This window comes from Callospermophilus lateralis, chromosome 3 (assembly GCF_048772815.1).
Source record: "Callospermophilus lateralis isolate mCalLat2 chromosome 3, mCalLat2.hap1, whole genome shotgun sequence".
NCBI lineage: Eukaryota > Metazoa > Chordata > Mammalia > Rodentia > Sciuridae > Callospermophilus > Callospermophilus lateralis.
In genome coordinates, this window is record NC_135307.1 from 87,055,128 (window position 1) to 87,081,720 (window position 26,593).

The 26,593-nt window shown below is 51.0% G+C and overlaps 1 protein-coding gene across 2 annotated transcripts; it reads right to left on the reverse strand.

Moving 5' to 3' along the window:
• Positions 1-1,600: 1,600 nt before the first annotated feature.
• On the reverse strand, positions 1,601-20,959 carry Plcb2 (phospholipase C beta 2). Of its 2 annotated transcripts, none has more exons than XM_076848486.2 (32): positions 20,652-20,959; positions 17,399-17,476; positions 16,694-16,762; positions 15,922-16,062; positions 15,710-15,789; positions 15,573-15,626; positions 15,394-15,469; positions 12,650-12,750; positions 12,321-12,487; positions 12,070-12,216; positions 11,734-11,891; positions 11,400-11,482; positions 11,046-11,130; positions 10,317-10,479; positions 10,112-10,221; positions 9,893-9,989; positions 8,753-8,837; positions 8,496-8,620; positions 7,869-8,023; positions 7,220-7,384; positions 6,542-6,641; positions 5,920-6,024; positions 5,656-5,750; positions 5,440-5,518; positions 5,165-5,209; positions 4,843-5,053; positions 4,595-4,760; positions 4,428-4,504; positions 4,245-4,340; positions 3,647-3,704; positions 2,970-3,056; positions 1,601-2,604 (listed from the first exon to the last, which is right to left on the reverse strand). In XM_076848486.2, the coding sequence occupies exons 1-32, from the start codon at positions 20,733-20,735 to the stop codon at positions 2,401-2,403; spliced, it is 3,546 nt and encodes a 1,181-aa protein (XP_076704601.2). In that variant the 5' UTR covers positions 20,736-20,959; the 3' UTR covers positions 1,601-2,400. The 2 variants fall into 2 exon arrangements, with proteins under 2 accessions (XP_076704601.2, XP_076965143.1); XM_077109028.1 differs by having other exon boundaries at positions 10,112-10,203; positions 10,275-10,479.
• Between the last annotated feature and the right edge of the window lie 5,634 nt (positions 20,960-26,593).

The following is a 26,593-nucleotide window of genomic DNA, read 5'->3' on the forward strand; positions in this document are numbered from 1 at the left end:
GTCAGGCCTCAGGCTGGCAAAAGTCTTCCTCCCAGAGGAGCCTCAGTCTGCAAGTCTGTCACTCTGTCTGCAACTGCCCTCTCTCCTAGGCCCCCCCTTCTTTCTTCCTCAAGTGTCACCAGCCCCCTCACCCTGTCACGTTGCACTAGCTTGGCAGGGTTGGGTCTGGTAGCACGTGTCTGGGAGATCCAGAGAACTGCCAGAGGTACAGGGGGTGGGTGAGTCAGCAGGGGATCTGGTACTGAGTCAGCAAGGGGATTGGGCAATAGGTAGGGACCCTTTTCTTTGTGCAATGGTGAGACAGACATGACAAGGGAACCTGACCCTAGCCTCACAGATGTACAGCAGGGATGGAACCCAGTGCCCTTCACCTGCTGCAGTGCCAGAGGGAGGACATCAACTCTTCCTTTGCACATCCCCTGATGTTAATTCATCTCTAGGGTCCAGAGATTGCATTTGCCCAGATGTTCAGCCTGCCTACCTCCTGCCCTTTTTTATAGACTATAGAAATCAGGGAAGTGGGTATCTAGGTCTGGCCTCATGAAAAGCTGTGCAGAGATCCCTCCAGGAGGAAAGACTGCATCCCCTTCCCCATTCTTGGGCTTCCTAACTACAAGGGGGCACCAATCTCTCCTGAGCAGTCACCTTCAATTGCTAAGACTGTGGCTATCTTGGCTCTGGCTCTGGCTAATGCCCGTGTGCCTGGCTCAATGAGTTCCTCTAGGCCTGGATCCTCATCCAGAGGTTCTTTCCCAAGGGGTGAGAGGAGAGGAGAGGAGAGATGGGGTGGCTGCCTGCCTGGAGAACTGAAGTTAGGGCTTTGCCCTGCGGGGTAGGTGAATACCCCCATTGTACCCAGCGTGTCTGCTGGCTGGTCAGGGCCAGGGGTTCTGTGAATGAGCAGTCTTCTATTCTTATCCTGCAGCTTGGATAGGTGGGACCCCAGAGGCCAGGCCCTTAGAGAGATGGGAAGGGGGAGGGTGCCCCTGTTTACTTTCCAGAGACACAGGTGCTCACCACTAATGGCACTGCTGTAACTCTGTTAAGAAAACAACCTCTTCCCAGCATCACCCCCACCCTGCTTCTCCCAAGCCACAGCCTGTCCCATTTGGGATTTGGTACTGTGCTGTAGAGAGAGTGGCTTCCCACAGACCCTCTGCAACAATTTTTTTGGGTCAAATACAGCTGCCACAGGGCTATGCATCTGGCCACTCTAGGTCTTCCCAAAGAGGTCCAGGTGGCCTAAAACTTTAGGCACCTTTGCACTAGGCCCTCATGTTCCAGTCCTGAGTGTGAAGACAAGAAGTGCCATATCTGTGTGGGGGTGAAGAGGGAGTGACATGATTTTCCAGTGATTGTGGCATCAGGCCAGCAAGAAGGGGAAGTTACTCCTCTTTAAGCCCAGAGGCAGGGCCATTCCACTGGGCTTTGGAAGGGACCTCACCCTGGGTTCAGTTTCCAAGGAATTCTTTTTCCCCAGCCAACTTCGTTTCAAGAATACTCCACTCCCATATCCCCCATTTCCTAGATGGAGAACAGAGGCCAGGCTTAGGCAGGAAATGTTGGGTCATGGTTCTTTAGTAGGAGTAGGAAGGAGAAAAATAAATAAACCACAAATTCAGAAGGGAAAATGATGCTGACCTCGTCAGGCAACCTTAGTGGAATGCATGGTAGGAAGTACCCACCCCAGGCCTAGGGAAAGGGGTGAGCCAGGTTCAGGGTAGGAGCCCAGGAGGCCAACCTCCATTCTCAACATCAGCCCCAGCCCCACGTATCTCAGCAGCTGAGGGCCAGTCTGCTGAGGTAGCTTTTGCATGTCAGCCTCCTGTTCCCCAAAGCAGGAGATAGGGGCAGGAACTTTCTGGAAACAGTTGTCTCCAGGGATTTTATGGAGCTGACCACACACTACCTACTCAAGATGTGGCCTAGAAGCCTAGTGCCCTCATTGTGGCAGGAGGGGTTGGGGTCTGGTCCTGCTTGAACCACAGATGCAAGAGTAGAGGTTCCAGGTGGGCAGGTCCATCCCTCCAAGAGAGAAAACTGAATTTCAAGTGGGACAGCACCAGTTGCACACTAGGAAAGGTAAAATGTAGCCAGGGATCCCACCTCCTGGTCCATAGTCAACAAATAGATAACACTCATCAAGAAGTGAGGGAAAGAATATCTAGTAGGAAATCAGCTTGGAGAAGACTTTTAGGCTTCAGCTGGTCTCCTGCTCTGATGGGACCTGATTCCTGCCTCTCCTCTAGCCTGGCTATTGAGGAGAGGGCTGCAACATGCAAGGGAACCCTGGCTTCCTACAGTTTAAGGTGTTGGAGCTTTTTCCTCCTGGGGGATGGGCCCATATCCTACAGAAAGGTCTGAACATCCTTGATAAATGCCCCCAAAGGAATGGGGGCATCAGAGGCGGCTTTCCTGGATGTCTGCCATGGTTGTGAGTGGGTCCTGGCCACATGGCTCCTTGGAGGCTTCACAGACTCTCTCAGGCTTGTCCTCAGTCTCAGAGGGGATGCAGGCCCTGAGGCAGGCCCTCACCGACTCCTTCACCTCAGCCTCCAGGCCCTTCATCCTGGCCTCATACTCCGCCAATGCCTCTTGCTGGAACTGTGGGGACAGCAAGGATCACTGCCTGGCTCAGGAAGAGGCCCTGTCCACCCTCCCTACTCTGGACAGTGGAACAAGGAGATGCCTGGTCTGTTCAGAGCTTCCAGAAGACTAGGTTGGGAGTTGGGGGGATGGGTAGTGGAGCCTATCAGGGAGTCTCTCAGGAAAGGGATCAAGCGAAGAGATCTGCAGAGCTGCCTCATTTGAAAGCACTTTGGGATCCCTTGAAAACAAGTCTGTGACCCATTGGTAAGGAACCACATTTCCCTTTCCTTGACTCTCCCAGAGTTTCCTCCAGGAACAGGGCCCCTTCCCACCCTGGAGCTTATCCATCTCTGCTGGAACCAAGCCAGTGGTCCTGTTACCCGTTTTTCCATGTCCTGGATCTGTTCCAAGCAGGCAGCCTGCTTTTCCTCCAACTTTTCCTGGTGCCGCTCCAGGGTATCGGTCATCTGGGTGTAGTGAGAGGCAGGGAATCAAGGTGGCACAGGCAGGCAACCTGGGTTGGAATCCAGCTCTAATCCCAGCTAACTAGCTGTAAGACTTGAGACAAGTTGCTTAACCTTTGGGCACTTTTATCAATTTGTAAAATGAGCTCATAGCACCTGGCTCACAGGATTGTGAAGGATTACATGAGATAGCTCCTGTGAAGCACCTGGCATGCAGCCTGGTATAAGGTCAGGACACGGTCCATGGTTGCTCTGTCTCTGTGGTTGGCAATCCCCAGGGAAGCTTTGGGTCCAATCTTAGCAGGGCTTTCCTTTCTCTTTCCTCTCCTTGGTATCTCGGGAGGTCCCCTCACACACCTCCCCTGGCCAGCTAGTTTATATAATCTCCACCTAGGGAAGCCAGCTGGAGGCAGAGCCCTTTAAGCTGGTACCCCAGCCTCCACATGCAAGCCAGATGGGATGCCCCCTCACATCCCCGGTTTGGCACGGACAGTTTTGGGTGGCACCATGTCCTAAGGGCAAAGGAAAGGCCTATGATTACCCCTTTCTCATCTATCAAGAGAGTGTTTAGGAAGGACACAACCCTTACACACCTGCTTGATGGTCTGCACCACTTCCTGGATGTGGGAGTTGTTAATCTCTCTCTTCAGCCTGTTAGTATAATGGGAATTTTAGAAACGGGAGGAGGCCCCTGTGGAAAGGAGGGTGGGATGAACTCTCAGGGTATAGGCAATGAGAACTTCAGAGGGCCAGGAACAAGCAGAGGAGCAAGCTTGGGAACCCAAGGGAGATAGAGGGGGCCACTGGAGCCCTGGGGCTCTCTGGTGGGACAACTTCCTCATTAAAACATAATGTCCCTTCAGGGCATTCACGGGAAGCACAGGTGGGGAGCAGAGCTGCCAGAATGGACAGGCTGATGTCCCAAGGCTTCACCTCCCTCTCTGCATGCTTGATTTTCCCTCCAATGCGCCTCTCGGCTCAAGTAGTGTTGGCATCTGTGTTTTGCCTAAGGACACTTTCTGATTGGAGGTGAAAGAGGCGGGATCTTCTTCAGGAGCCAAGGAAGAGGCATATCTCCAGGAAGTGAATTAGGATCCACTTGTAGGGAATTGTTTTTTTTGTTTTTTTTTTTTTTTTCCCTCTATGGGGAGTGGAGTCTTCTCAGGGTTGGGCCTCCCCTCCAAGGCTCACCTCTCCTGGGCCATCTTGTCAGAGGCAGCTTTGGTCATGGCCTGGATTCTCTCTAGCCTCTTGGCCTCCAGCTTTTTCTTCATCTCTTTGGTGTCACTGCAGGAAGACAGGCATGAGGGAGATGTTTTGCAGCCCAGCCCTTGCTGGGCAGCAGGGAGAGGTGTGCAAAGGAGGCAGCCATACATCTCTGAGTTCTCCTTGAGGGTCTTCAGCTCTGCAGCGTGTTTCTCTCTGGCCAGCTCCATCATTTTAGCCATTTGCTGCGGGGAAGGAAGCATGGGCTCAGTGAGAAGCCCTTGACTGGGAGTGGGTGAGGTTGGTTGGACTGTGCTCTGTCCCCTGCCTGGCACCTCAGCCACATGCTGCTCCTTGCGTTTCAGAATGCACAGGTACTGTTCTTCGCCCTGCTGTTGTAGTTCCTGCTCCAGCCTGTCCTTCAGTTCCCGCACACGTGAGTCTGCGTCCTCAGTGCCCTCACCCCGGGCGGCCCCACCAGTCTCCTCGCAGGGCAGGGTCCTGCAGAGGCCAAGTGGGAAGAGGCCCTGAGTCCCGCGTGGTGGCTCATGGAGAGAGGCGTGCCGCCCGCCGCTGCGCTTACCTCTTCTTGCGGGAGCCCTTTCCCGGGCGGAGCTTGCTGCAGGTGCTGGGTGGCCCGAGCTCGGCCAGCTGCGCCGCACCGCGCTGCAGCAGCTCCTCCCAGCGCCGTGCGCCTCGCCGCTCCAGCTCCCGAAGCTCCTTCTCGTGCCGCCGCTGCAGCTTCACGATGCCCTTCAGCTCACGCAGCTCCTCGGGGCTAGTGGTCTGCGGCTCTGCGGAGGCCCGGATGAGGTGCACGGGCACTCAGACCGCCCCTGGGGGCCTGCTGAACCCCCAGGAGCCCCAAGTCCTCCCGGGGTTCATACCCAAGAACACAGTCTTACCCACAGCTTCTTTGGGGGCCTCCTCCCTGGCCCTGGCCGTGGCTGCTGTAAGAGCACAGGATGGACTGGCAGATGCCCTGGGCATCCCTTGGCTCAACTGGGCTCTTCCCTGCTCCTTGAGGGTCGCAGTATGGGCACCCCTGCAGTGTACTTTCTCAGCCTTGAGGCTTCAGCCCTTCCCTCCCCAGGTGAAAATCTCCATCGTTTGTGGCCTATAGGTGCAGTCCTAGAGGTGGAGGCCCCTCCAAAAGGTAATCAGACCCCAGAGTGCCTACCTGCTGACCCGTTGCTTGCTGGGGCAGATGATGCTCCATTTACTTGGTGAGCAACTGGACTTAAGGATGAGAAGGGCTTCTGCATAGGGAGAGTGAGTTAGAAAGGTGGCTTCAATAGCCCTCTTTCCTTAAGCGGGTACTTTACCTTTACTCCAACCTCCCAAAGAGGGGGCAAAGCTCCTGGGGGTCCCTGGCAGTGATCCAGGCAACACAGACCTCAGGCACACCTCCCATGGCCTCCTTGAGCTTCACAGACTTCTTATCATGGGCATTGAAGAACTTGATGGGGTTGGCAAGGGCAACGGTGAGATCTGGGAGCATAGGGCATTACCAACATGGTGTGTGTGAAGATGAACCTGGAAGCCTCCCCTGTCCTCACCTACCCTAGGAGCCCCTGTACCACTCCACTCTTGAGGCTGGGTTAATGGGAGGAAAAGGAATGGATAGTCTGGGTCTCCTAGCATGTCATGGGCTTCCTACCTGCCCAAGTGTCAGGTACATAGTCCTTCATCTCCAGGAAGATAAACAGCGCAGGCATGGTGAGGGGCATGTTGCTCTCACTGTGCAGGCACAGATGGTGATATCCTGTTGGATAGAGTGGGGTGAACAGTGAGCCAGAGCCCATTCCTGTCCAGTACTACATACAAAAAGTCCAGCACTTAAGACTTCTGGCTTTAAGATCAGAGAGACAATTCTGAGTCTATACTGCACCTCCCTGACTGTGCATCCTTGGGCAGGTTACTTAACTCTCTGAGACTTTTTTTCATCTACAAAATAGGATAATAGTGTCTGCCTCATGTGGTTATTGTGAGGATTGAGTTAAAATGTGTTATAAGCCCTTAGCACATTTTAAGTCTCCATAAGTGTCAGATGCTCAGAAAACTATGCCAGTAGTTCCAGAAAATCATGAACATTCTGTTAAGTGACAGAGTTTCCACCTGTCAGGTTCCTGGGGAGATACCATTCCTATCCCACTCCTTAGAACTGGTAACATGAGGAAGCTAGGTAGGGTCTCAGGGCCTCCTCCCTAAAGTTGTCCCACCTGTGGGTTGGCCCCTGATGCAGACTCCTGGAAAGAGTGAAAAAAGAACACATTCCTTACCAGAATTCAGGGCGCTGATGGGGATGATGCGGTGGCCAAGAAATTTATTGCCTTCCTCCATCACAGCCACCCTGAGGGAAGCCAGCTCAGGCATTAAGATCTAGGGAGGGTTTGGGACAGGTCAGGCTGGGAGGGGACAGGGGAATCCAGCTGCCCGCCTCCCTGGCTCCAGAAGTTTTAATGTCAGTGTGAGAACATGGCAGGTGTTACCAGATATGGTGATGACAGAGAGCACCCTCAGTCACGTACATAGACATCCTTACAGTTCATGCCAAGACTGGTCTCATATAGTGAAGGACTGGAGATGCAGCCCAGGGCTGTGAGAGCCTGGGGCAGAAAATGCTTAGCAACTTTGCAACTGGTGTTCAACAGGAGCAAAAGATTCCCAGGATCCTGAGCCCTGAACTGAGAATTTACATTTTTGCCTCTAACAAATACACATGAACACCCCTACCCCCCACCAACACACACACACACACACACACACACACACACACAACTGCCAACCAAGCACGCTTTTGTAAATCTGAGTTTGGGACTCTTGAAACTCAGGAGGGTACAGGTGAGGGGCAGGGAGAGGAGGAGGAAGATCAAGGAGACCCCTTTATTTCCTCTTATCTATAAACAGAGGTCAAGGACTAGGGGCAGACCCCAGTCCCTGCCCTGCCCTACCCTCACCTTCTCAAAAACAAAGGGCTCCTCTTTCCACACAGGATTGATGGAGTTGGGACTGGGTGACAGCTTGGTGCGATAGCGCCTCTTGGGGTCCCCTGGAAGACCAAACAATTCCACTTCCACATAGGTGCGCACACTGCGTTCTGACAGGAACTGCCCAGAGATGACCTGGGAATGGGGACCCAGGGGAAGCCAGCATCAGATCCCCCACCCAGGCTCTTCCCTAAGTACCTAGGCCTCTGGCTCCCTACACTAAAGAATTCCTTCTTGTGAAGAGCCCCATTCAGTTCTGGCCACAGAGGAGCAGCCATGTGGATCAAGGGTTACAGCTGAGCTCTGAGGACCAAGGTGCTCCCAGCATTCAGGGAAGAGGTGTGCACCCCACCTCCCCCTGGGCTCTGGCCTGCTCTGCCCACTCTCTCCCCTCCCCCACCTCAGCCTCAGCCCTTCCCCATGGTTTCCATGGGGACCAAGAGGCAGCCTCCAGTGCTGAGGAGGAGGCAGTTTCCAAGGCAACTTGCTACTGCAAGAACTGGCTGGGTTGAAGTCTTCCAGATATTAGGGGAGGGGTCTGGGGGTAGAGGGGTGGGCTCCTGGGCCTTTCTCCTAAAGACCCCAGCCCTCCCAGCTACTTGTCCACCTCTGAACTTGCCGTAATAGAAAGGGTGGTGGCTACCACCACATCAATTCGGTCCACCGAGAAGGGATTGAACTGCTTGTCCAGTCGGCGCATGAACTCATGCTTGAGGAGGTAGCCACTCTGCCCATTGAACTCGAACAGTGCCATGTTCTGCTGCATGGGCAAGTCTGGGGCAGGGAGTGAGGAGACACAGTGAGGAAGGCCTGGCCCTGATCTGTGCCCTGTCTCCTGCACTTCCCAGCCTTTCTTGTCTTGAGAATGGGGAGATTGTGTTTCAGCCTAGTTCCTTGGGTTGTCTGATCTCTCAGGAAGGGTCCACAACCTGGGGTCAGCAAGAAGCAATGATTCCACCAGGCTGCAAGCTCACAGTGGGCAGGTGAAGCAGGGGTTCCCACAGACACAGCCAGGCAGAGTGTCCAGAACCCAAGCCAGCCCCTTGGTTTCTTCACATACTTGTTCACACACGAGCAACCGCATTGGCATGAGCCAATGTATTTACACTCCCAAGTGCTCTGGCATGCTCCCAGAGCCAAAACAAGTGCATTGGACACACAGTCTGTTCCTAAGACCCCCAGGGAGGGGTAAAGGTAAAATAGGCAGGGCCCCAGAGAGAGTTCTCAGGGGCTGGGAATTCCTCACCCATTGTCTGGAAGTTGAGGGCAACCATCTGGCATCCAGCATTCCAGAACATCTGGGGCATGTAGTTGGAGGAGTCCATGCGAGTGCCCTTGGGGTAAATGCGACTCATCTGGCGCTTGTTGTAGCTGCCTCTGAGTATAGGAGCCCAGCCAAGGCTGTTCCACCAAGAGAACCAAACAGCCTACACAGAGAGTCCCGTTCCCAAACCTCCCTTCAGAGCCCCCCGCCCCCCAAGCTTATTAAAGCTTCAAGGATACTCCACAAACTGCACGGAGGCCTTGGAGAGCAGTTCATAAGCCTTGAGCTCCGTGAAGGAGGAGATGACATAACTTCGGTTCTTCTCTATGAAGAGGAGAAAGGGAGAGGGGAGTCCATGTTTGTCTATCCCTTCAACACAGAGATGCCTCTAACCCAGCATTTCCATGGAAACCTGGGAGTTAAGGGACTGACCTCTGGAAGAAATGTGTAGGGAACTGTGTGTTGGAGTCAAAGGTCTTCACGGTGGACAAGCAAAGGGATGGGAAAGGTGTCACAGTCCCAGAGAGAGAGGGCTGCATGTGTGGATGCAAGAGGCTGTGGGGAATGTATTTGTTCTGAGCCTAGTGTGTCAGGAGTATGCTTGAGCATGTTGCGTGCACAGGCTTGTCTGTGCACATGCAAAGCATGAGCACATGCCGTGATGTGCACAGGGAGTGAGGCATGTAGGCAACAGCTGAACACACGGAAGAGAGGTGTTCACCATGGTGTTTGCCATGGGTGTGCTTGGATGGGGGTGCAGGCTGTGCCATCAGGGATGAGGAGTCAATGTTGAAGAGGCCCAACTGTGCACAGAAGTCTTCGGAAAAGATACTCATGTTGGGGGCATGTACAGAGGGCGAGAGGCACATGCTGGGCATGGGTCCCAAGAAGATCATGGAAAACAGTGGGGGTGTATGCAAAATGGGAGGGGTAAACAGGGCGGTGTGCACTGGCAGTTTTCTCTACTTTCTGCCTGTTCCCAGGATGTCTCATCCCCCAGGGCTAGGACTTCTGGACTTGGGCCAGCCCTGGCTGCAGTTCAACCCTGAAGCCACAAAACCCAGAGAAGACTGCAGGAGCCCTAGGCAGGCCTTGACTGAGGTGACCTGTCACAACAACCTGCCTGCCACCAACACACTCCAGAACATTCTGTTTGTTGCCAAGTCCCTCTCTACAGTGCTGGGAGACTGGGAGCCACTGCCACTTAAATAAGCCTTGCCTGACTCCTTGACTGGATATTTATAGACAGGGCCCCAAATCCAAGGAAAGGGGAAATTCCCCTTCTTCCAACCCCACCCATCGAGCTGCACTGGTCTGAGGACCATCTTCTCCTGAACCTGACCAGTCCTCCCCTCACCCCCAGCCCCATGCTAACGTACGGGCAGAGAACTCGAAAGAGATGAACTTGGTGGGCTGGATGTAATTAACTAGGCTGGACATCTCTTCATAAGCCGTCACCTCCAGGCCTGCGGTGCCCTAGGGAGCAGAGGGGAGTTGTGGAGAAGAGGATAGTCCAGAGGCCAGATTACAGCTCTGTGCCCCACCCAGAGGGCTGTGCAGCAGAAGATGGCAGAGGGGCTGGGACCGTCCCCACACACCTCATCCGACTGCATCTTCTTCATCTCTTCTTCATCCAGGCTTCCCGACTCCTCTTCGTCTTCCATTTCCACCTCCTCCTCCAGCTCAGACCCTTCCTCACCAGCCCACACTGCCACACACAGCTCTGTCAGCACCCACTGGCAGGCTCCGCCAGGCGTTGACCCTCTCCTACTCCAGATGCCCGGGCCCCACCCCACAACTTACCTGTGTCCTCGCCCACTGGGGCCCTGGGCAGGCCATTGCCCTCAGCCTCCCCACTAGGCTCCTTGCTGGGGGCTGCTGAACCAGAAAACTGGTTTTTCTTATTCTTGATGAGGATCTTACCCCGGAGGTCCTCAGGACTGGGCAGAGGGATGCCTGGTTTCAGCTGTGTAGAGGGGAGGGGTATACACTGAGCTCCCCAGTGCCAAGCCATGTTCCCTCTGCCATTCACTACTCTCCTTGCATCACCTCTCACCCCTGACCTTTTGTATTAAACTCCTACCTGGCCAAACTTATCCCTGTTCCAGCAATGCTGTTCTCTTTCACCTGCTCCATCTACCTAGAACACCCTTCCCACTCTCACTGAGTTAAACCTGTCGTGTCCTTCAGGTCCCAGCTTAGCCAGCATTCCTCTAGGAAGCCTTCCCTGATCCCCTAAGACCAGAGCAGGTATGCCCCAGGCACCCCCATAACAACCACTGGTGTGATGGCCTGGTCACTTGCCCATCCCATCACTAGAGGGTAAAAAAAAAAAAAACACAAAAAAACAAAAAACTGGTCAATAATATACCTTAGAGCTTAGCACAGTGCCTGACACTTGGCAGATGACAGGATCCAAGCCTCACAATCCAGCCAAATGAATCCCAGTGTCTTTGGAGACACCCCTTCCCTTCCCTAACCTGGCACCCATTTGTCCCAAGGCCCAGAGGCCTGACAGCAGACTTCACTCACTGGGAATTTTTCCAAGGGCTCTGTGAGCAGCATATCCCCAAACATCGTCCTGCAGTACTCAGCCATCTTAGCCTGTTGGCGGGGTCTGTAGGAAGCAGAAGTGAGAATGGGAGTTCAACAGCTCAGCCCCAACCCTCTTGTCCATCTTTTTCTTCCCTAGATGACCCAGTTCAGGGGCCCAGGAGGTACGGGGGGTAGGGCCACAGGCTGGAGAATATGGGGTTCCCAGGAAACTGTTGAGATCTGGGAGAGAGCCAGACTGATGGCTAGAGGCCAGAGACAGCTAGGGAGGCAGTTGCAAGCAGAGATTGGGAACCAGGTAGAGAATGAAACTGCATGGGCCTGGATACGCACGAGTCCACATGGTTTTCAAATGACAGGATGACGGGATAGGGAGAGGTCTTAAAGGCACTTTCTGCAATTGCTTCAATAGCTTCCTGGAGGAGAAGGGGACTCAGCAGAGAGGTCAGTGTTCTGGCTGCCCTCCCCATGGTACCTTTCCTCACTCCCCAGTCTCAATACATACATAAGACTGATGGCCTCTCTTGACGCCCCTCATCCCCTCTGTCCCTGTAGTCTCCACACTGGTCTGAAGCTTTCCAGAATACCTCCTGTCTAGCTTCACTCTCTTAGCCTCAAAAAGGCTTTTCCCAACTGCCACTGCCACCACCTCCACCCAGAGTCTCACCTTGAACAGGATGTCTGTGGTCATGGTGAAGCCATGGGTAATAATGGGCTCCTCGTCAGGGGGCTTCCCCTTCCAGCAGTCCAGCTCCACACAGCGGCAGCCAGACAGCAGCACCTGGCGGTACATCTCAGCCGAGGAAAGGCCTGAGAACTGGCCGGCTGAGCCAGGATGGGGAAGGGGCAGGGGTGTCACTCAAGGGCAGGCAAGCCCCCACTCCCCATCATGATCTGTCTTATTGGCAGGGTCAGTGGCATATGGATGACATCTGCAGATGAACTAGGGAATGGGAGCAGGCCCTGTCAAAGGAGAGGTCAGCAACAGGTTGCCAGGGCCCACCTGTCAGGTAGGTGTTGTGTGAGGAGTTGATGAAGTAATGATTGAGAGGCTGCGTCATGTCATGGTGGAGCAGCAGCTTGTCCTGGGCCAGCACACTGTTCTCTGGCCCACAGAGAAACCAGACCATGCCCTCAGGTGACAGCTGGCCTGGGGACAGAGGATAGCTATCAGGGCTGCATCCTGGCTGCCAGGGCAGGACAGCTGCCAGGGCTCAGTCCAGCTGCCAGGGGAAGCAGGCCCTTAGTCCTCACCCCTCTGCACGTTGATGCCACTGGGTTCATATTTGTCGATGAGGCCCTGCACCTGTTCAGGTCTCGCTGGTGGGAACAGCAAGGAGTTGAGCCGAGAGTCACGCTGTTTCTGGTTGATGAATTTGGTCAGGTGCTCCTTGGTCATGTAGGGTTTAGCCTTAGCATGGCTGCAGACCAGAGAGAAGAGCACAGGTCCATATCCCCTGGGCCTGGATGCTTGATAACCCACTTCTCCAGTGAAGGTTCCTGATTCCCAAAAGGGCAATTGGGAGGGAAACAATTGCCAGCCACCACTCCTCCCCAAGCGGGGCCCAGCCCAAGAAGCTCACTAGGAAGTGAAGATCTCGTCTATTTCTGGCCGAGGACAGAGGCTCATGAGAAAACTCTTGTAGACAGATTCTGGGAAGTCCTCAGGATTGATAGCATCATTCTGAGGGAACAGACACTTTATTATCTCTGTCCCCACCTACTCAGAGCTAAGACCCACAACCTAAGCCCAGCTCTGGGCAAGGTGACTTGATCAGAGAAGGTACTCAAATTAGACAGAGAACTGACATCTTCAGCACCTTTGAGAAAAGCCCTGATTACTGATCAGATAGCATGCTTAGCTAGTTTACTTTGACTCTGGTTTTGGACAATGGCTAGTTCCTTAGCTAGAATAGGATTGGAACTAAGAATGACCAGAGCAAGGAGAAGAAGTGAGAAGTGAGTGACTGTTTTCCAGAGCAAGGGTCTACATTTTTCTTTTTTTAAAAAAGGGAAGGAAATTTTACAAAAAGAAGTAGTTTGAGGGACTGGGGTTGTGGCTCAGTGGTAGAGTACTTGCCTAGCATGTGTGAGGCACTGGGTTTGATTCTCAGTACCACATAAAAAATAAATAATTAAGATGTTGTGTCCATCTACAACTAAAAATTAAAAATTAAAAAAAGAAGTAGTCTGAATATAAACATATATGTACCTAACAACAGAGTTCTGAAATACAAGAAGCCAAAACTGACAGAACTGCAGGAAGAAATAGATAATTCAACAATAGTTGGGAACATCAAAAGCATAAGGGACCAAAAAAGAAAGAAAGAAAGAAAGGACGTCATAAAAATTTAAAACTTTAGTGCTCCAAAGGACCCCATTAAGAAAGTGAAAAGAAAATCCACAGAATGGGATTTAAAAAAACTGCAAAGCAGATATCTGATAAGAGAACAACAATAAAGACAACCCAATTGAAAGATGGACACTGGATATGAATAGATCTTTCTGCAAAGAAGATATAAAAATGACCAATAAGCACATGAAAAGATGCTCAACATCATTAGTCATTGGAGAAATGCAAATGAAAACCACAATGAGATACACTTCACTCCCACTAGGATGGCTGAAATAAAAGACAGTAACAGCGTTGGTGGGATGTGGGAAAAATGGAACCCTCGTACAATGCTGGTGGGATTGTAAAATGGTGCAGTTACTTTAGATAACAGTCTGGCAGTTCCTCAAAATGCTAAATATAGAGTTACCATATGACCCAACAATTTCACCCATACATATATAGCCAAGAGAATTGAAAACAAATCCACACAAAGTCATGTACACAAGTGTTCATAGCAGCATTATTCATAATAGCACCAAAGTGGAAAAAACCAAAATGTCCATCAACTCATGAAGAGAAAAAATAAAATGTGATATATACATCCAATGGAATACAATTCCATAATAAAAAGAAATGAAGTACTGACATGCTACAACATGGATGAACCTGGAAAACATTATGCTAACTGAATGCAGCCCGATGTCAAAGACTACATACTGTATGATTGCATTTATGTGAAATGTCCATAAGAGGCAAATCTAAAGAAGTAGAAGCAGAAAAGAAATTAGTAGTAATCATGGATTCTGTGCCTTTGTATTTTGTCCCCTTTCCCCTCCAAGAACAACAACAACAACAAAATCAATCCTGTCTTTCAGGATCACACTGGAAAGCCAATATTGGTCTTAGTTTGGAGCAGAAAGTCTGAGCAAGAGAGCCTGACGAGATCTCCCCAAGCTCATCTCTGCCTCTGCAGCTGCAGCTCCAAGCCAAGACAGATCAATAGCTTCAACTGGGACTGAAGGAAAACAGATAAATAAGGAGGACATAGCTAAGGTGGGAATTAATTCAGGAAGCAAGAGAAAAGGAGATTGGATGAGTTGATCACCCACAGGCAAGCAGTGCAGGCTGTGAGGACCACCACTCCCCCACCCCATTCTTGAATCCAGTGTGATTGATTGCACTTGGGTGTCACCAACTCCACAGATATGTGACTGTGGGGGAAAAGCTCCTCCTGAATTCATAAGGACAGGAGACCAGCAGGATCTTCATTTTATTCATTTATAATATTCTAAATTCTTACTAAGAGAAAATACTCCATGGAGTGCAGGTAATGACCTACATAAGGGCACTGGCCAAGGGGGACAGAGGACTGAGATCTACTTCCCTGGCCAGGCTTGAACCCTGACTCAGAGCCATATCTGCCTGGAGGGATCCCTTTTGGTAATTCACATAAGGTACCTCATGGGGTGAATCTGCTTGCAGCTTGTAATGAAAAATTAATTACCTAATGAAAAAGAAAGAGGAAAATTCATTTTTATCTTGAGTTGAAGTCTATGTCCTGACAGCCTCCACCCTTGGATCTGGTCATCTCTCTACAGCCCTGCAGAATAGTCTCTTCCTGAGCTGTCAGATGGCTGCAGGCAGCCTCCTGTCCCAGCTGACCTTATCTCACTCTTTCAGGCTGAAAACACACTGCCCATTTCTACTGCTGACCCTTAACAGTCCATCAACTGCTGCTCCTCAACTCTACCATCCAGAGGTGTGGGATACACACTGACCTGCTCTGAACCCAGCATCTCATCCTTTTTGCCCTGGTCCCACATCTGTTCCTAGTATAAGTAACCAATGGTTTTAGGGTTAGTTGTTATTTGGGGTTATTGGTGGCACTGCAAGGTCATTTCTACATGCTCCACTTTCCATCATTCTTAGCCAAGTTGTTCTCTTGTGGGAGTGAGAATTTGGTGAATGGGCTGCGGGTGGAGAACTACTCACCTTCCCCTTTGCCAGGTGACAGGCACTGAGAGCAGCTTCCACCCGCTTGCGGTCAGCAGGAAACATATGGAAAAAACTGAAGAAGCAGAGAAAGGCACCAGGCAAAGAGGTGTCATGCCTGGAAAGAGAAGGCCTGGGGAGCTAGGTTGAAGTATGGGGAGGGACTTGGGGAGACTCACTTCTTCACAGGAATCTTCCCTTCAGGGGTCAGTTGCATCTTGAGCTTCACCAGGCTGGAGGAACAGAAAGCAGCCCATCAGGGTGGGGGGCAGGCATGCCTGGCCCCAGAGCTAAGGCCAGGTGGACAGGCACTTACATCTTGTCCAGGAAGGTGCTGCGGGGGGCATTGGCCGTCAACGGGTGCTTGGCCAGAGCTAGCACATCTTCAGCCCAGTCCTGTAGGACCACAGAACCCAGTGGTCAGGCCCATGACCACAAGGGTGCCCCTGATCATACAATAGCCTGTGTCTCTCAGGATGTTCAGGCTATCCCAGGTGTCAAGACCCAGACCAGGCATTCCCTGTGCACCTTGCCCACGTTCTCCTTGTAGGATACAAAGTTGTGGAAGGTGAGGTCCACCATGTCGGGGCCGGACACCACTGTGAGTGTCTTCAGCAGGAAGTGGTTATCTGGAAAGTCCATGTTGAAGACATCCCGGAGCTTCTGGCTCTGTTACAAGTGATGAGGGTTGGAGGCATGCTCTCATCCCTCCCCAATGAGCCTTCCCTGTCCCTCCCCCTCATCCACTTGAATTGTAGCCCACTAGAGCAAAATCCTACCCTATCCTAGGAACCAGGCTTGGGCATCTCCCAAAGCCTGACTCCAGTAGAAAGGAGTAGAAAGGGTAGAAATGAGAGGCCCACAGGAGGACATTAGCTAAGGCAGTGCGAGTCCTGTGTTTTGATTGCCACTTTTGTTTGAAGATGGATTCTTAGCTCCCAGAGTCAGGGAATTCTGCTTCCCTCTAATCCCTTCCTCTAATTTTCCTACCAGCATTAGGCAAATATAGGCAAATCAGTATGGGGCTAGGTGTAAGCAATACCTCCTGGGCAGTCTGGGGTACTCTGGGAACAGGAGCTAACCCCTCTCTTCCCACACTCTCACTATCTCTGCTCATGGTGCCCAGGTGAGCCCAGGAGCAGCCACACCCTTCCTTGGCTCTGGCTGGGTCCTTGCTGCCCAGCCCAGGAACTATTCCCTTTGTTCCAGAGATCAGACTTCTCATCTTCACAGGGACTCCTGATCTTGCCCCATGGATCTGGCAGCCATGATGAGCCTAGGCCGCTCTGAGACCACCTACCTTGGGAATCTTGGCAAACTTCCCAAAGCGGGTGTCCCGGATGCTAGTGATATCCAGAAACTCCATCTCCTGGAAGGGAGCTCCCAGTAAGAACAAAGAAGGAATGTGGGACAAAAAGGTCAGAATGAGAATGAAAAACAGAACCAAGAGCTTCCACACCCCTTCAAATCTTGACCAACTAGCCTCTCTAGATACCAAGGCTTCTTAAAGCCACCCGGACTCCAACCTTCCCTTCCCACCAACTAGGTTCTTCTATCATGAAGACCTTCCTCCCTACTTCTCAGTTTATCCCTTCTCTGACACAGAAGCTGTGGTTTGAAGCTCCTCAGCATCCTAGTATCTCTCCACACTGCTGTTCCTTCCTTCTGCCTAATTACCAAGGCTCTTCTCTGACCTCTGAGCCTTTAGGTAATCCAGAGCCACTGGCAAAGCAGAGCCCTTCCGTAGCAGCTGTTTTTCCTTCCCCTGTGTCTCTCTAGGGAATGTTAAGGCTGGAGCAACTGGGCTGCAGCAGCCATGTTTGAAATGACTATATTCTCTCTCCCAGAGTGAACAACTCTACCTGTAGAGAACCCCCCAGAACCACCCTTTCAGGCCATTCTTTACTCCCCAGCATCCATGCCTCTACCCTATACTATCAAGAGTCTGGTTGGTCTCACTGGACAAGCAAGAGCCCAGAGGCTTGGTAGGTAGGGGCTGCCTCACCTTACTCTGATAGGTCCAGTACAAGTAATAGCCCTTGGGATCCACACGGAGGATAACTGGGGAGGCTACTGCAGTTTCCTGCAGAGAGAAGGGGTCTGTCCTGAGACCTCAGGCCAAGTTTCCCTGGCCCAGGGCAGGGGTTTCAGAGTTCATCTTCCTAGTTGGTGCTTGTCCCAGGAATCCAAATGCATTTCCTTAAGATGGGAGGGATTGAGGGCTGGAGATAGCATTTCCAGAAGACAAGAGGCTTCCCCTCTAAGCCCCAAATAGAAGTGTTCTCTCTAGACCCCAAACAAGGTCCTGGTTGTTCCCCATCTCATCATATTTTCAAGCATCATGGTTCCAGTAAAGGGATAGAATGCCTGTCCCCAAGACTCCCTGCTTCCACCTAGGAGAACTTAACACAATGATAACCAAGGACCCTAAATCCTGAACCCACTACCAAGACCCTGCACAATCCAACTGCTTCCTAACTCCTCACATACCCATCCTCCATCCATGACTGTCCCCAGTCAACTGCCCCATAGCCACCAAGTGCCTTCCCACCTCAAAACTGAAGCACTTCAGCCTGAAATACCTTCAAGAATCAGCCCATACCTCATCCCTCAGGAAAGTCTTCTCTGAAGTGTGCTATAATCATTAATATTCACTGACCTAGAAGCACATCTAGGGAAATTCCAGGAACTGATGGACTCCAGGGCAATAAGCCTGAGCTAGACCATGAGCTTGGTGCTCAGTGCTCGAGCTTGGGATTTGCTGAATGAGCAAGTGAATGAATGCATGAATGGTCTCACCTTCTAAGTCCCTGTTCTATTCACAGAGCACATAGGCTACCTTTTAACAGGCTTTGCATGTGAATATAACAATATATTAAAATTGAAGTTTCCAATGAGGCTTGATAGTTACTACAGACCAAATGCAGAATTTACAAAGGAAATTATCAAAGAAATGTTCTCAGATCAGAGGTGTTTAGAGTCTGGGGAAAAGATTTTTGCAACAGGCAATTTTGAAGGAAACAGTGCTATAAGCTCCATTCCCTTCCCCCACAAGGAAGAGTTGAGGTACCTCACCCCTCACCTCAAACTTAGGGAGGGGTTTCAGCTCTCTTTAGAGAGCTCTTGTGACTCCTGTAACTGTGGGGTGTAATGGACTGGACCAGCCTCCTGACCAGGAAACCAAGTAGATGACATGCACTGACTTTGTGCAAGGCAGATCAGAGTGATGCTGGTGTGTCGAATGAGCCTATGCCCCAAGAGTGGAGAGTGTGTTGTTGGAGTCCAGAGTGGGTCCGTGGGGGATGGAAGGGGAAAGGGTCCACAAAGGGCTAAAGAAGTAATTGCCTGAAATAGAGATGTCAGGGGACCCAAGCAAGAGAACCTCGGCTCAGAATGGAGGGTCTTGCAAGAATTATTAAAAGGGTCCAATAGAGGGGGGGAATGCTTTAAACCTCTGTCAAGCTCAGAATGCCTGACCCTGTTTATGCCAGTAGCCAGTACCATTCAAGAAAGAACTTTGTTACCCCTTCCTCACCTGGTCCTGGGAGGAAGAGGAGGAAGAGGAGAAGAGAATCTCACCACTTGCCCCATGTAGAGACTCTGCAGCCACCCTACCTGTGCCCCAAACCATTCCTGGAGGGCCTGGTGCAATGATAAACAAGGTCTGAGTTTTGATTCTAAGTAGTTTCTCAAATAGGACCAAGTTTTGACCATCATGACCATTGGACTACTACCTAAGGGTGAAAGTATCATGGCTAGCTGAGTTTGTTTACACAGCCAGGAGGAGAACTTGTCCCTCCAATACATCTAGAGGGACTGCGAGAGACTAGAAAGGAGAGACTGGAGTCAGGATTTGATTATCCCAGGCATTGTGCTTTTTCAACATGGTACAACATACCCTTACAATCTGCCAACTATGCTAAAAGCAGTCTGAGAAAGGGCATGTTTCACAGGGGCATGTGCCCTGCTACTAGGCTTGGAACTTTTTGCTCGCACAAGTCTGGATCCAGGGAATCTGTAGTGTTCCACCTTTGGAAGGGGAAGGGGCCAACCAGGTGCAGGTTGGGGAGAAGGGCACATAGCAGGTTCCCACCCATGGTGACCCTCTTCCCACTCAGGTTATGCACAGTGTCCAGAGGAACTGAGAGAAGCCACATCACTTTTCATTCTGAGCCACTTCCCTCATTCCACAGACTCCTGGGACATGCCATCCTCATGCTACCACCATGCCACATGAACCACAACACTCCTAGGGAAATTGAAAGTGTCCCACCCTAGGGCCCCTCCCCATAGCCAAGACCAGATTCCTCAGCCTATGAAAGGCCTAGGCCCAGATCTTCTCATCTCACCCATAAGCTGGACGAGCCAGACCTAAGGCCCTCTCCTCCAGAGATGAACCATCATTTCTTTTCCGGGACCAACAACACTCTCTTAGGCTGGCCAGCCCAGTAGCCAACTTCCCTTCCCTGAAGGAGAGTCCCTATATTATCATTCTCTCTGGCCCCAAGAGAATCCCTGACCAATGGCAATGTTTTTAGGGTCCAGGAAGACCAGAGGCTGGCAAGCAGGTCCCAGTTTGGGGAGGAGCAGATACAGTGGAAGCAGGGGTACAGCTCAACAGTGCCTTCCCCTTCCCCTGCAGACATGCTGCTGGCGTCATGGAGCAAGGCTGAGCCCATAAGAGGAAGCAGAAGTCAATTCCTTCCCAGGCCCCTAGGAGAAGGAGCCTCCAGTTCTCACTTGGGTCCAGGGGCTTTCTGTGGTGACCCCACAGAGGCTCAGGGGAGAGCAGTGTTCCTATGGGACAGGGCCAGTACATCCCATAGAGAGGCGTGAAAAACACAGGTTTGGGACTCTGGGCCCTCTGCTGGAGCAAAAGCAGGGTGTCTAAGCTGGGGGTAGTGCTGGCTCACTTCTTTTTCTGGCTCTAAGCTCTGGGGCACACTTTTTTCCTATTGATGCTGAAGCCAGGAGCAACAAGTCCTGTTCTTCTCGGGGCAGGGGAGGGGTGTCAGGCTTTGGGAAAGACAGATTTAGACCAAAGAAACCACTTCTACGAGCCTTGGCCCAGCTGCCAGGGCCACGCACCCTCATCTCCAGGCTTGTTTATCCCAGCAGTTGTATCAGCTGCCTGGCCAAACCACACAGGCGCCTGGGTCCTAGCAGACATAAACCAACCATCTACCCCAGGCAGAGCCCCCTAGCAATCAGGCCCCCGCCACCCTGTGCCCCAGCAGACTAGGCCCCTGCCTACTCACATCGTCCCATTTGATGAAGCGCTCCCCTTGGCTCAGATAGGCCTTCACCTTGGGGGGCAGCAGGACAGGGTTCAGCAGAGACATGGTGCCAAGAGTCCCTCTTTGGAGAGGCTGGGCAGACACAGCAGGCAGGAGAAAAAAAGGCAGGCCTACAGGAGGGGGCAGCCAGGCTAGGCTTACATGGCACCCGCCCAGAGCTGGTCTGGATGTCTGGGTGCTCTTATAGCTCACGGGATGGCAGTGGCTGGGTGCAGGGCCCAGAACTCCAGTCAGAGGCCCATCTGCTTTGTAAATCAGCCTCCTCCCACCCTGCCTGCAGCAAGGGACTGTAGTCACTGCTCCTGCCCAGGGAGGCTGGGCTCCCCTCCTTGAAGCCCCCGCCCTCACCCTGTGCCTCAGCACTTCCTGCTTAGGGCTTCCTTCTCTGTGCTGCTCAAAACCCAGAGGCAGGTCATGCGGTCTGGTCGCCTGGAGCCAGGACCTCTCAGTCCCAGAAGTTGTCCTTTGTCAGATTTGACCAAAGGACTAAAAAAAGAGCAATATGGTCGCCTGGAGGGGATGGCGTTGACCAGTCTTGGACTGAAGAGGGGGTGCAAAGAGTTCATAAGAGAAGTCCAACAGGGGTCTGTCCCTAGAGGTGGGATCACCCTGGGAGGTGGGCGGTGGGGATGGGGACTGGGTCCAGCTGGGATTCAGTGTTTTGAATAAGCAAAGTTAGCAAAACATTAAGCAAAATTAGCAGTACACCAAGCTCCTCTTTCTCAGTGCTTCCTCTCCATGAAAATGAGGGCCAGGTGAGGCAATCATGCCCTTCACACAAGACTCCCTGTGGGCCTTGTGAGGCCTGGAGCCTTCACTGACCAGCCACCAGCCACCATCTCACACAGCTTGGAGCAACCCTTTGCTACAGCTTCCACTGAGCACTACTACCAGCTGTTCTTCCTCTGCTGCATAGCCAGGGGCCTGGGTGACAGCCCCTGGGGCAGGATGGCTCCTCCAGACTGGAGAGGCTCTGCTCTGGGCCCTATTTAGGGTGCACGACTCTCTCACTGCCCCTGTCCCAGGGAGTTCAGTCCCAGCCCAGCTCAGCCCCAGCCCACTTCCTCTTGCCTAACCTACTCCTCTTATCACCCTATGGGTAGGCAAGGAGCTCTACCCATGACTTCCTTCCTCTCGGGCCTGGCTTTCTGCCCTAGGTCCCATCAGGGGCCTTAGTGCTACCTTTAACAATTATGAGACCCTTACCCTGCCCAGGAACTGCCTCTGCAGGTCAGGACCAGAACAGAAGGGGCGGTGGAGGCTGGGGCAGAGGGAGGACACTTGAGTGAGAATTAAGAACCAGAAAATCTCTTAGTACTAAGGGGATTCCTAACATGGGAATAATCCCTAGAAAAGCAATTGAGACCAGGGGGATGAAACCTGGAGCAAGGCCCAACTGAGCCTCCTGGAAAACAGGTTGGAAACTCCTGCAGGTGACAGTGCTCTAACCCTTCAAGGTCTCTCTTCACTCCCTCTTTCCAGTCTTGGGGGGCCCCTTAGGTTTCCCCACATGTTCTGATTCTCTCCCTGGGATCAGGTTCCTTCTCTGTTTGAATGAATTTTGCAAGGGAAATCCCTGCCTTTTCCCAAAGCCCCTGCACCTGTCACCAGCAGCGGATCTGGCCCCAGCACAAAGCCCCTCCCTCTTTGCCCTGCAGCCCTCAGTCTGCTCTTCTATCTGGAAAGACAGTCCCTCCGACTCCCTCAGGCTGGGGGAGTGAGGGACAACTACTCCCCTCATTTCAAACATTTCAGGATTCCTCACTCTGGTTCTTTCAATTTCAGGCCCTGTCTTCACAGAAAAAGCCTCACATGTCTTTACCCAGTTGGTGCTGCCTGGACCATTCTTATGACCCTCCTGTGACTTCCATGGTGGGGGGTTGTCCTCTCCTGCCCATATCCTGATTTCCTGCAAAGCCAGACCTATGAGTGTGGGAAGTCCAGGCAGCAAGCAGAGCCAGCTCAGATGACCTTTGTCAAAGAGGGCTTTTATCTTTTAAAAATACATTTAAGTCACCCAACTTGATGCACACCTGTAGTCCCAACTCCTCAAGAGGTTGAAGCACTAGGATCACTTGAATTCAGGATTTTGAGGCTAGCCTGGGTAACACAGTGAGACCGTCTCAAAGAAGAACAAAAAAAAAAAAAAAAAAAGATTTATGTGTGTTGACAAAGAAAAATATGTAAATAATAGTAGAGTAGGTACGGAGAAAATCAGGGAAGTCACATAAATACCGTTTAGGAAACTGGCTTTAGGTTCCTAGGCTAAGATGGGTGAAGGACTCATCAGGCAATGGCCCCCAGGGTGGGCAGTGGAAGGGCAAGGATGCCCCCTGCTGGGCACACTGGGGTGGCATGGGGAGGTGACTCCTGGGGAAAAAGGTGTGGGCTCAGGAAAGACAACTCCCAGGGAAGTTGATCTTCAGAGAAATTGCTGGAAGATCTGTGTCATTTGTGATCCCCAGAGACACACATGCTGCAGCGCTTGGGAGCTTCGGGCCACAGAAGACCGTAAGAACTTATATTCAACTGCTGCCTCCCAGGAACAAGTCCCAAGTTCTCCTTTTCACTTGTCAGTGTTGTGTGAAGACGCTGGGCTTTGGTTTCTCAACTTGTTCAACAGAGAAGTTTAGTTATAGAAATTGAACTCACATCTCCAGGTACCTCCGTTACCAGCCAAACAAAGGAAGAGTCCCATTAGGTTGTTTTCCTCCTTGATACCACAATTGGCCTGAGGACAGTGGGATTCCAGAGCCTGCTGTGTGTGTGCCCAGGCCATGGCTAGCTTCTCTTTTGGGATTCAGATGGGGTCTGTTTCCCAGCTACACTCATACTCTAAGGACCCAGCCATTACCAGCTGGTTTATCTTGTGATACTGAATCTTTCTACACCCTGTCTTTATCATCTGCAAAATGGAGTTAATAATGCCTCATGAGGGAGTTGAAAGGATTAAATAACATAAGAAATACAAAGTACTTAACAGTGCCTACACATTATTATTATTATTTTGAATATTTGTTTACTGATATATATTTTAAGGGGTACCAGGGATTGAACCCAGGGGCACTTAACCACTGAATCACATCCCCAGCTCTTTTTATTTTATTTATTTTTTTTAAAATTTTGAGATATGGTCTTGCTAAATTGCTTAGGGCCTTGCTAAATAACTAAGGCTGGCTTTGAACTTGCAATCCTCCTGTCTCAGCCTCTTGAGTCGCTGGGATTACAGATGTGCAGCACTGCACCCAGTTTGTTTATTCTATATTTATTAGCAGACACTGGCAGAAGAGGCGCAGTTTCTTATTACTTCTTCCTCAGTATATAATCAGTCCTCCAAATCTGTAGATTTTGCATCTGTGGATTCAACCAACCACAGATAAAAATAACATTGTGGAAAAAATTGCATCTGAACTAAACATGTACAGACTTGTTTTCCTTGTCATTATTCCCCAAACAATACAGTATAATGACTATTTACATGGCACTTATGTTGTTTTAGGCCTCATCAGTAATCTAGAGATGATTTAAAGCACATGGGAGGATATGCCAGGTTATATGCAAATATATAAGGATCTTGGGCATCTCTGGATTTGGGTATCCACAGTGGGGCCTGGAGCCAATACCCCACAGAAACCAAGAGGCAATTATTTTTATATATTTATTTTTGTGGTGTGGGGGATCAAACCTAGGGCCTCATGAATGCTAGGCAAGTGCTCTACCACTGAGCTACATCCCCAGCCATGGGGCAACTTAATATATGTTGTTCTTTCTCCAAGTATCTTCACTGAATTGTTCTTTGATTTTGCTTTTCTCCTACCAGAAGTTGTATGGATCAGGGATTAGACTCACCTTCCTATGGCAGGCTGTCAGGGATGCTCCCAGCTGTAGACTTGAAGACAACTGTCCCCAAGCAGCATGAGGTCATAAGCAGATTCCCACTAGCTTCAGCCTCCATAGCTAAGGAAAGGATGGAGCTGGTCATTGGTATGTCCAGCTGGGGATTCCAGTGCCCTCTGCAATGCTGAGAGCTGAGAGTGAGTGCAGGCAGAGACAAGGCTGGGTAGCAGGCACAGTGGGCCTGATCCTTCAGGCAGGAGAGAACCCCACTAGGAGCACCCCTGGAACTATATGGAACTTCAAAGTGGAGAAGAATCAGTCCTGTGTTTATTTCCCTCGCAGTGCCATTTTGGATCCAAAATAACTGGAGTTGTAGCTGAGTGACCACTGAATACCATTCTCAAGATACCCAGACTGTAGTCTCAACTGGAGCTAAGGTTTACTGTGTGATCTTGGCAAAGTGCCTGTGCTCTCTGATCTGATAAACTTTGTATCAATTTCAATATATCTTCTGGCTCTTAATCTCTCTCTCCAACCTGCAGGGCCAAGCTCGTCACCTTTATTTCCTTCCTTTCCTCTGAAAGATGACCAAATAGAGATGAGAGTTGTAGAGGCAGGAAGGGCATGACAACTAACCCAGCATGGTGTTCTTGGACATAATCACTTATCTTTTCTGCCTGTGTTTATCCATCTGTGAAATGGACCATTTCCATTTCATGTTGGAAATGAATTAGATGGTGTCCTTCTTAAGGTGGGCACAGTTCATAGCACATAGGAAATGTCCTCAGTATTGATCAACTGCTTCTGTCCTTATTCCTGTCTTGGTCCACCTTTCCATCTGGACCTGGACAAAGCCTCAGAGGACAAGCCCCTTGACTTTGTGTATAACAGGAAGCCATTGAGGACAGGAATAGGTCAGGAGATAGACTCAAGACCAAAAGTAGCAACAGCCCAAACCTCCTAGGTAAAGTGAAAGAGTTCCACTGAGAGATCTGGGCTTGGCTCCAAGGCACCGACTGTACAAGGACAGGGTGGAGAAGTGGCGACTTAGCGAAAGCATGTGTGAATAAAACTGAGGGTTTTTGCTGACAGCCAGCTCCATCTGAGTCAAATGACAAAGCTGCCAATAAAAGCAGACAGACTCTCAGGTTGCTGGATTGAAGTGAATACCAAGCTAGTGATTCTTCATCTTAATATCACTTCATAATCACCGGCAAAGCTCAGTAACACTGCTTATGCCTTGCTGCTCCTAAACCCTCCAAACTGGGATTTGGAATGAGGGTGGGAAAAGGGAAAGAAGAATTCTTGGTCTGGATTTCTATAGATCTTCACCCCAGGTGCCAGGTGCAGCCAGTCCTCTAGAACCAAGGAAAACTCAGTCCCATTTTCATTCTCAGCCTGCAGACCACACCTGAAAGTTCTGTTTAGGTTGCCTTACTTCAGTAAGCACATAAACTGGAGGACATTTGATGGACAGCAGCCAGGATTCAGGATGTACATAACATTCTACTGGACCAGAGGAGTGAACCAGAGCATAGAAAGAAGACAAAGGAGATCACCTTTGGAGGATGAGACCTGTTCTCTGGGTCCCAAAGATTAGAATCTTAGGTGACTTAGGTTTCTCAAGGAACATCTTGAGACAGAGATTTGCTTGCAGGAAGTTTCTGGGGAAATGCTTTCAGAGAAAACACATCTGAGGTAGGGAAAGTCAGTGTTGAACAGAGGAAGAAATTGATCAAGCTTAAGGTCACACACACAACACCTCCACAGGGAGCTACAGGGGTGGGATGACCCTTCAGAAGTAGCTCCAACTAAGGAAAAGGGGCTGGACCTTTGAATGCCACATTGATCAGGCAGACTACCCCTAGCAAAGTTCATGAAGTCAGGCAAGGCAGTTCCCTTTGGCAGCTGAAGGAAATGCCCAGCAAGAGAGTCCTGGAAACTTGGGGGAAAGTTCCTTAGTTCTAAAGGCAGGACAAGTATCTATCTATGCGCCCCTTTGCATAGCTTGGACCTATCAGTTCATAGATAGCTCCTCAAGAATGCTGGTAGTCTTTCTCTGGGAA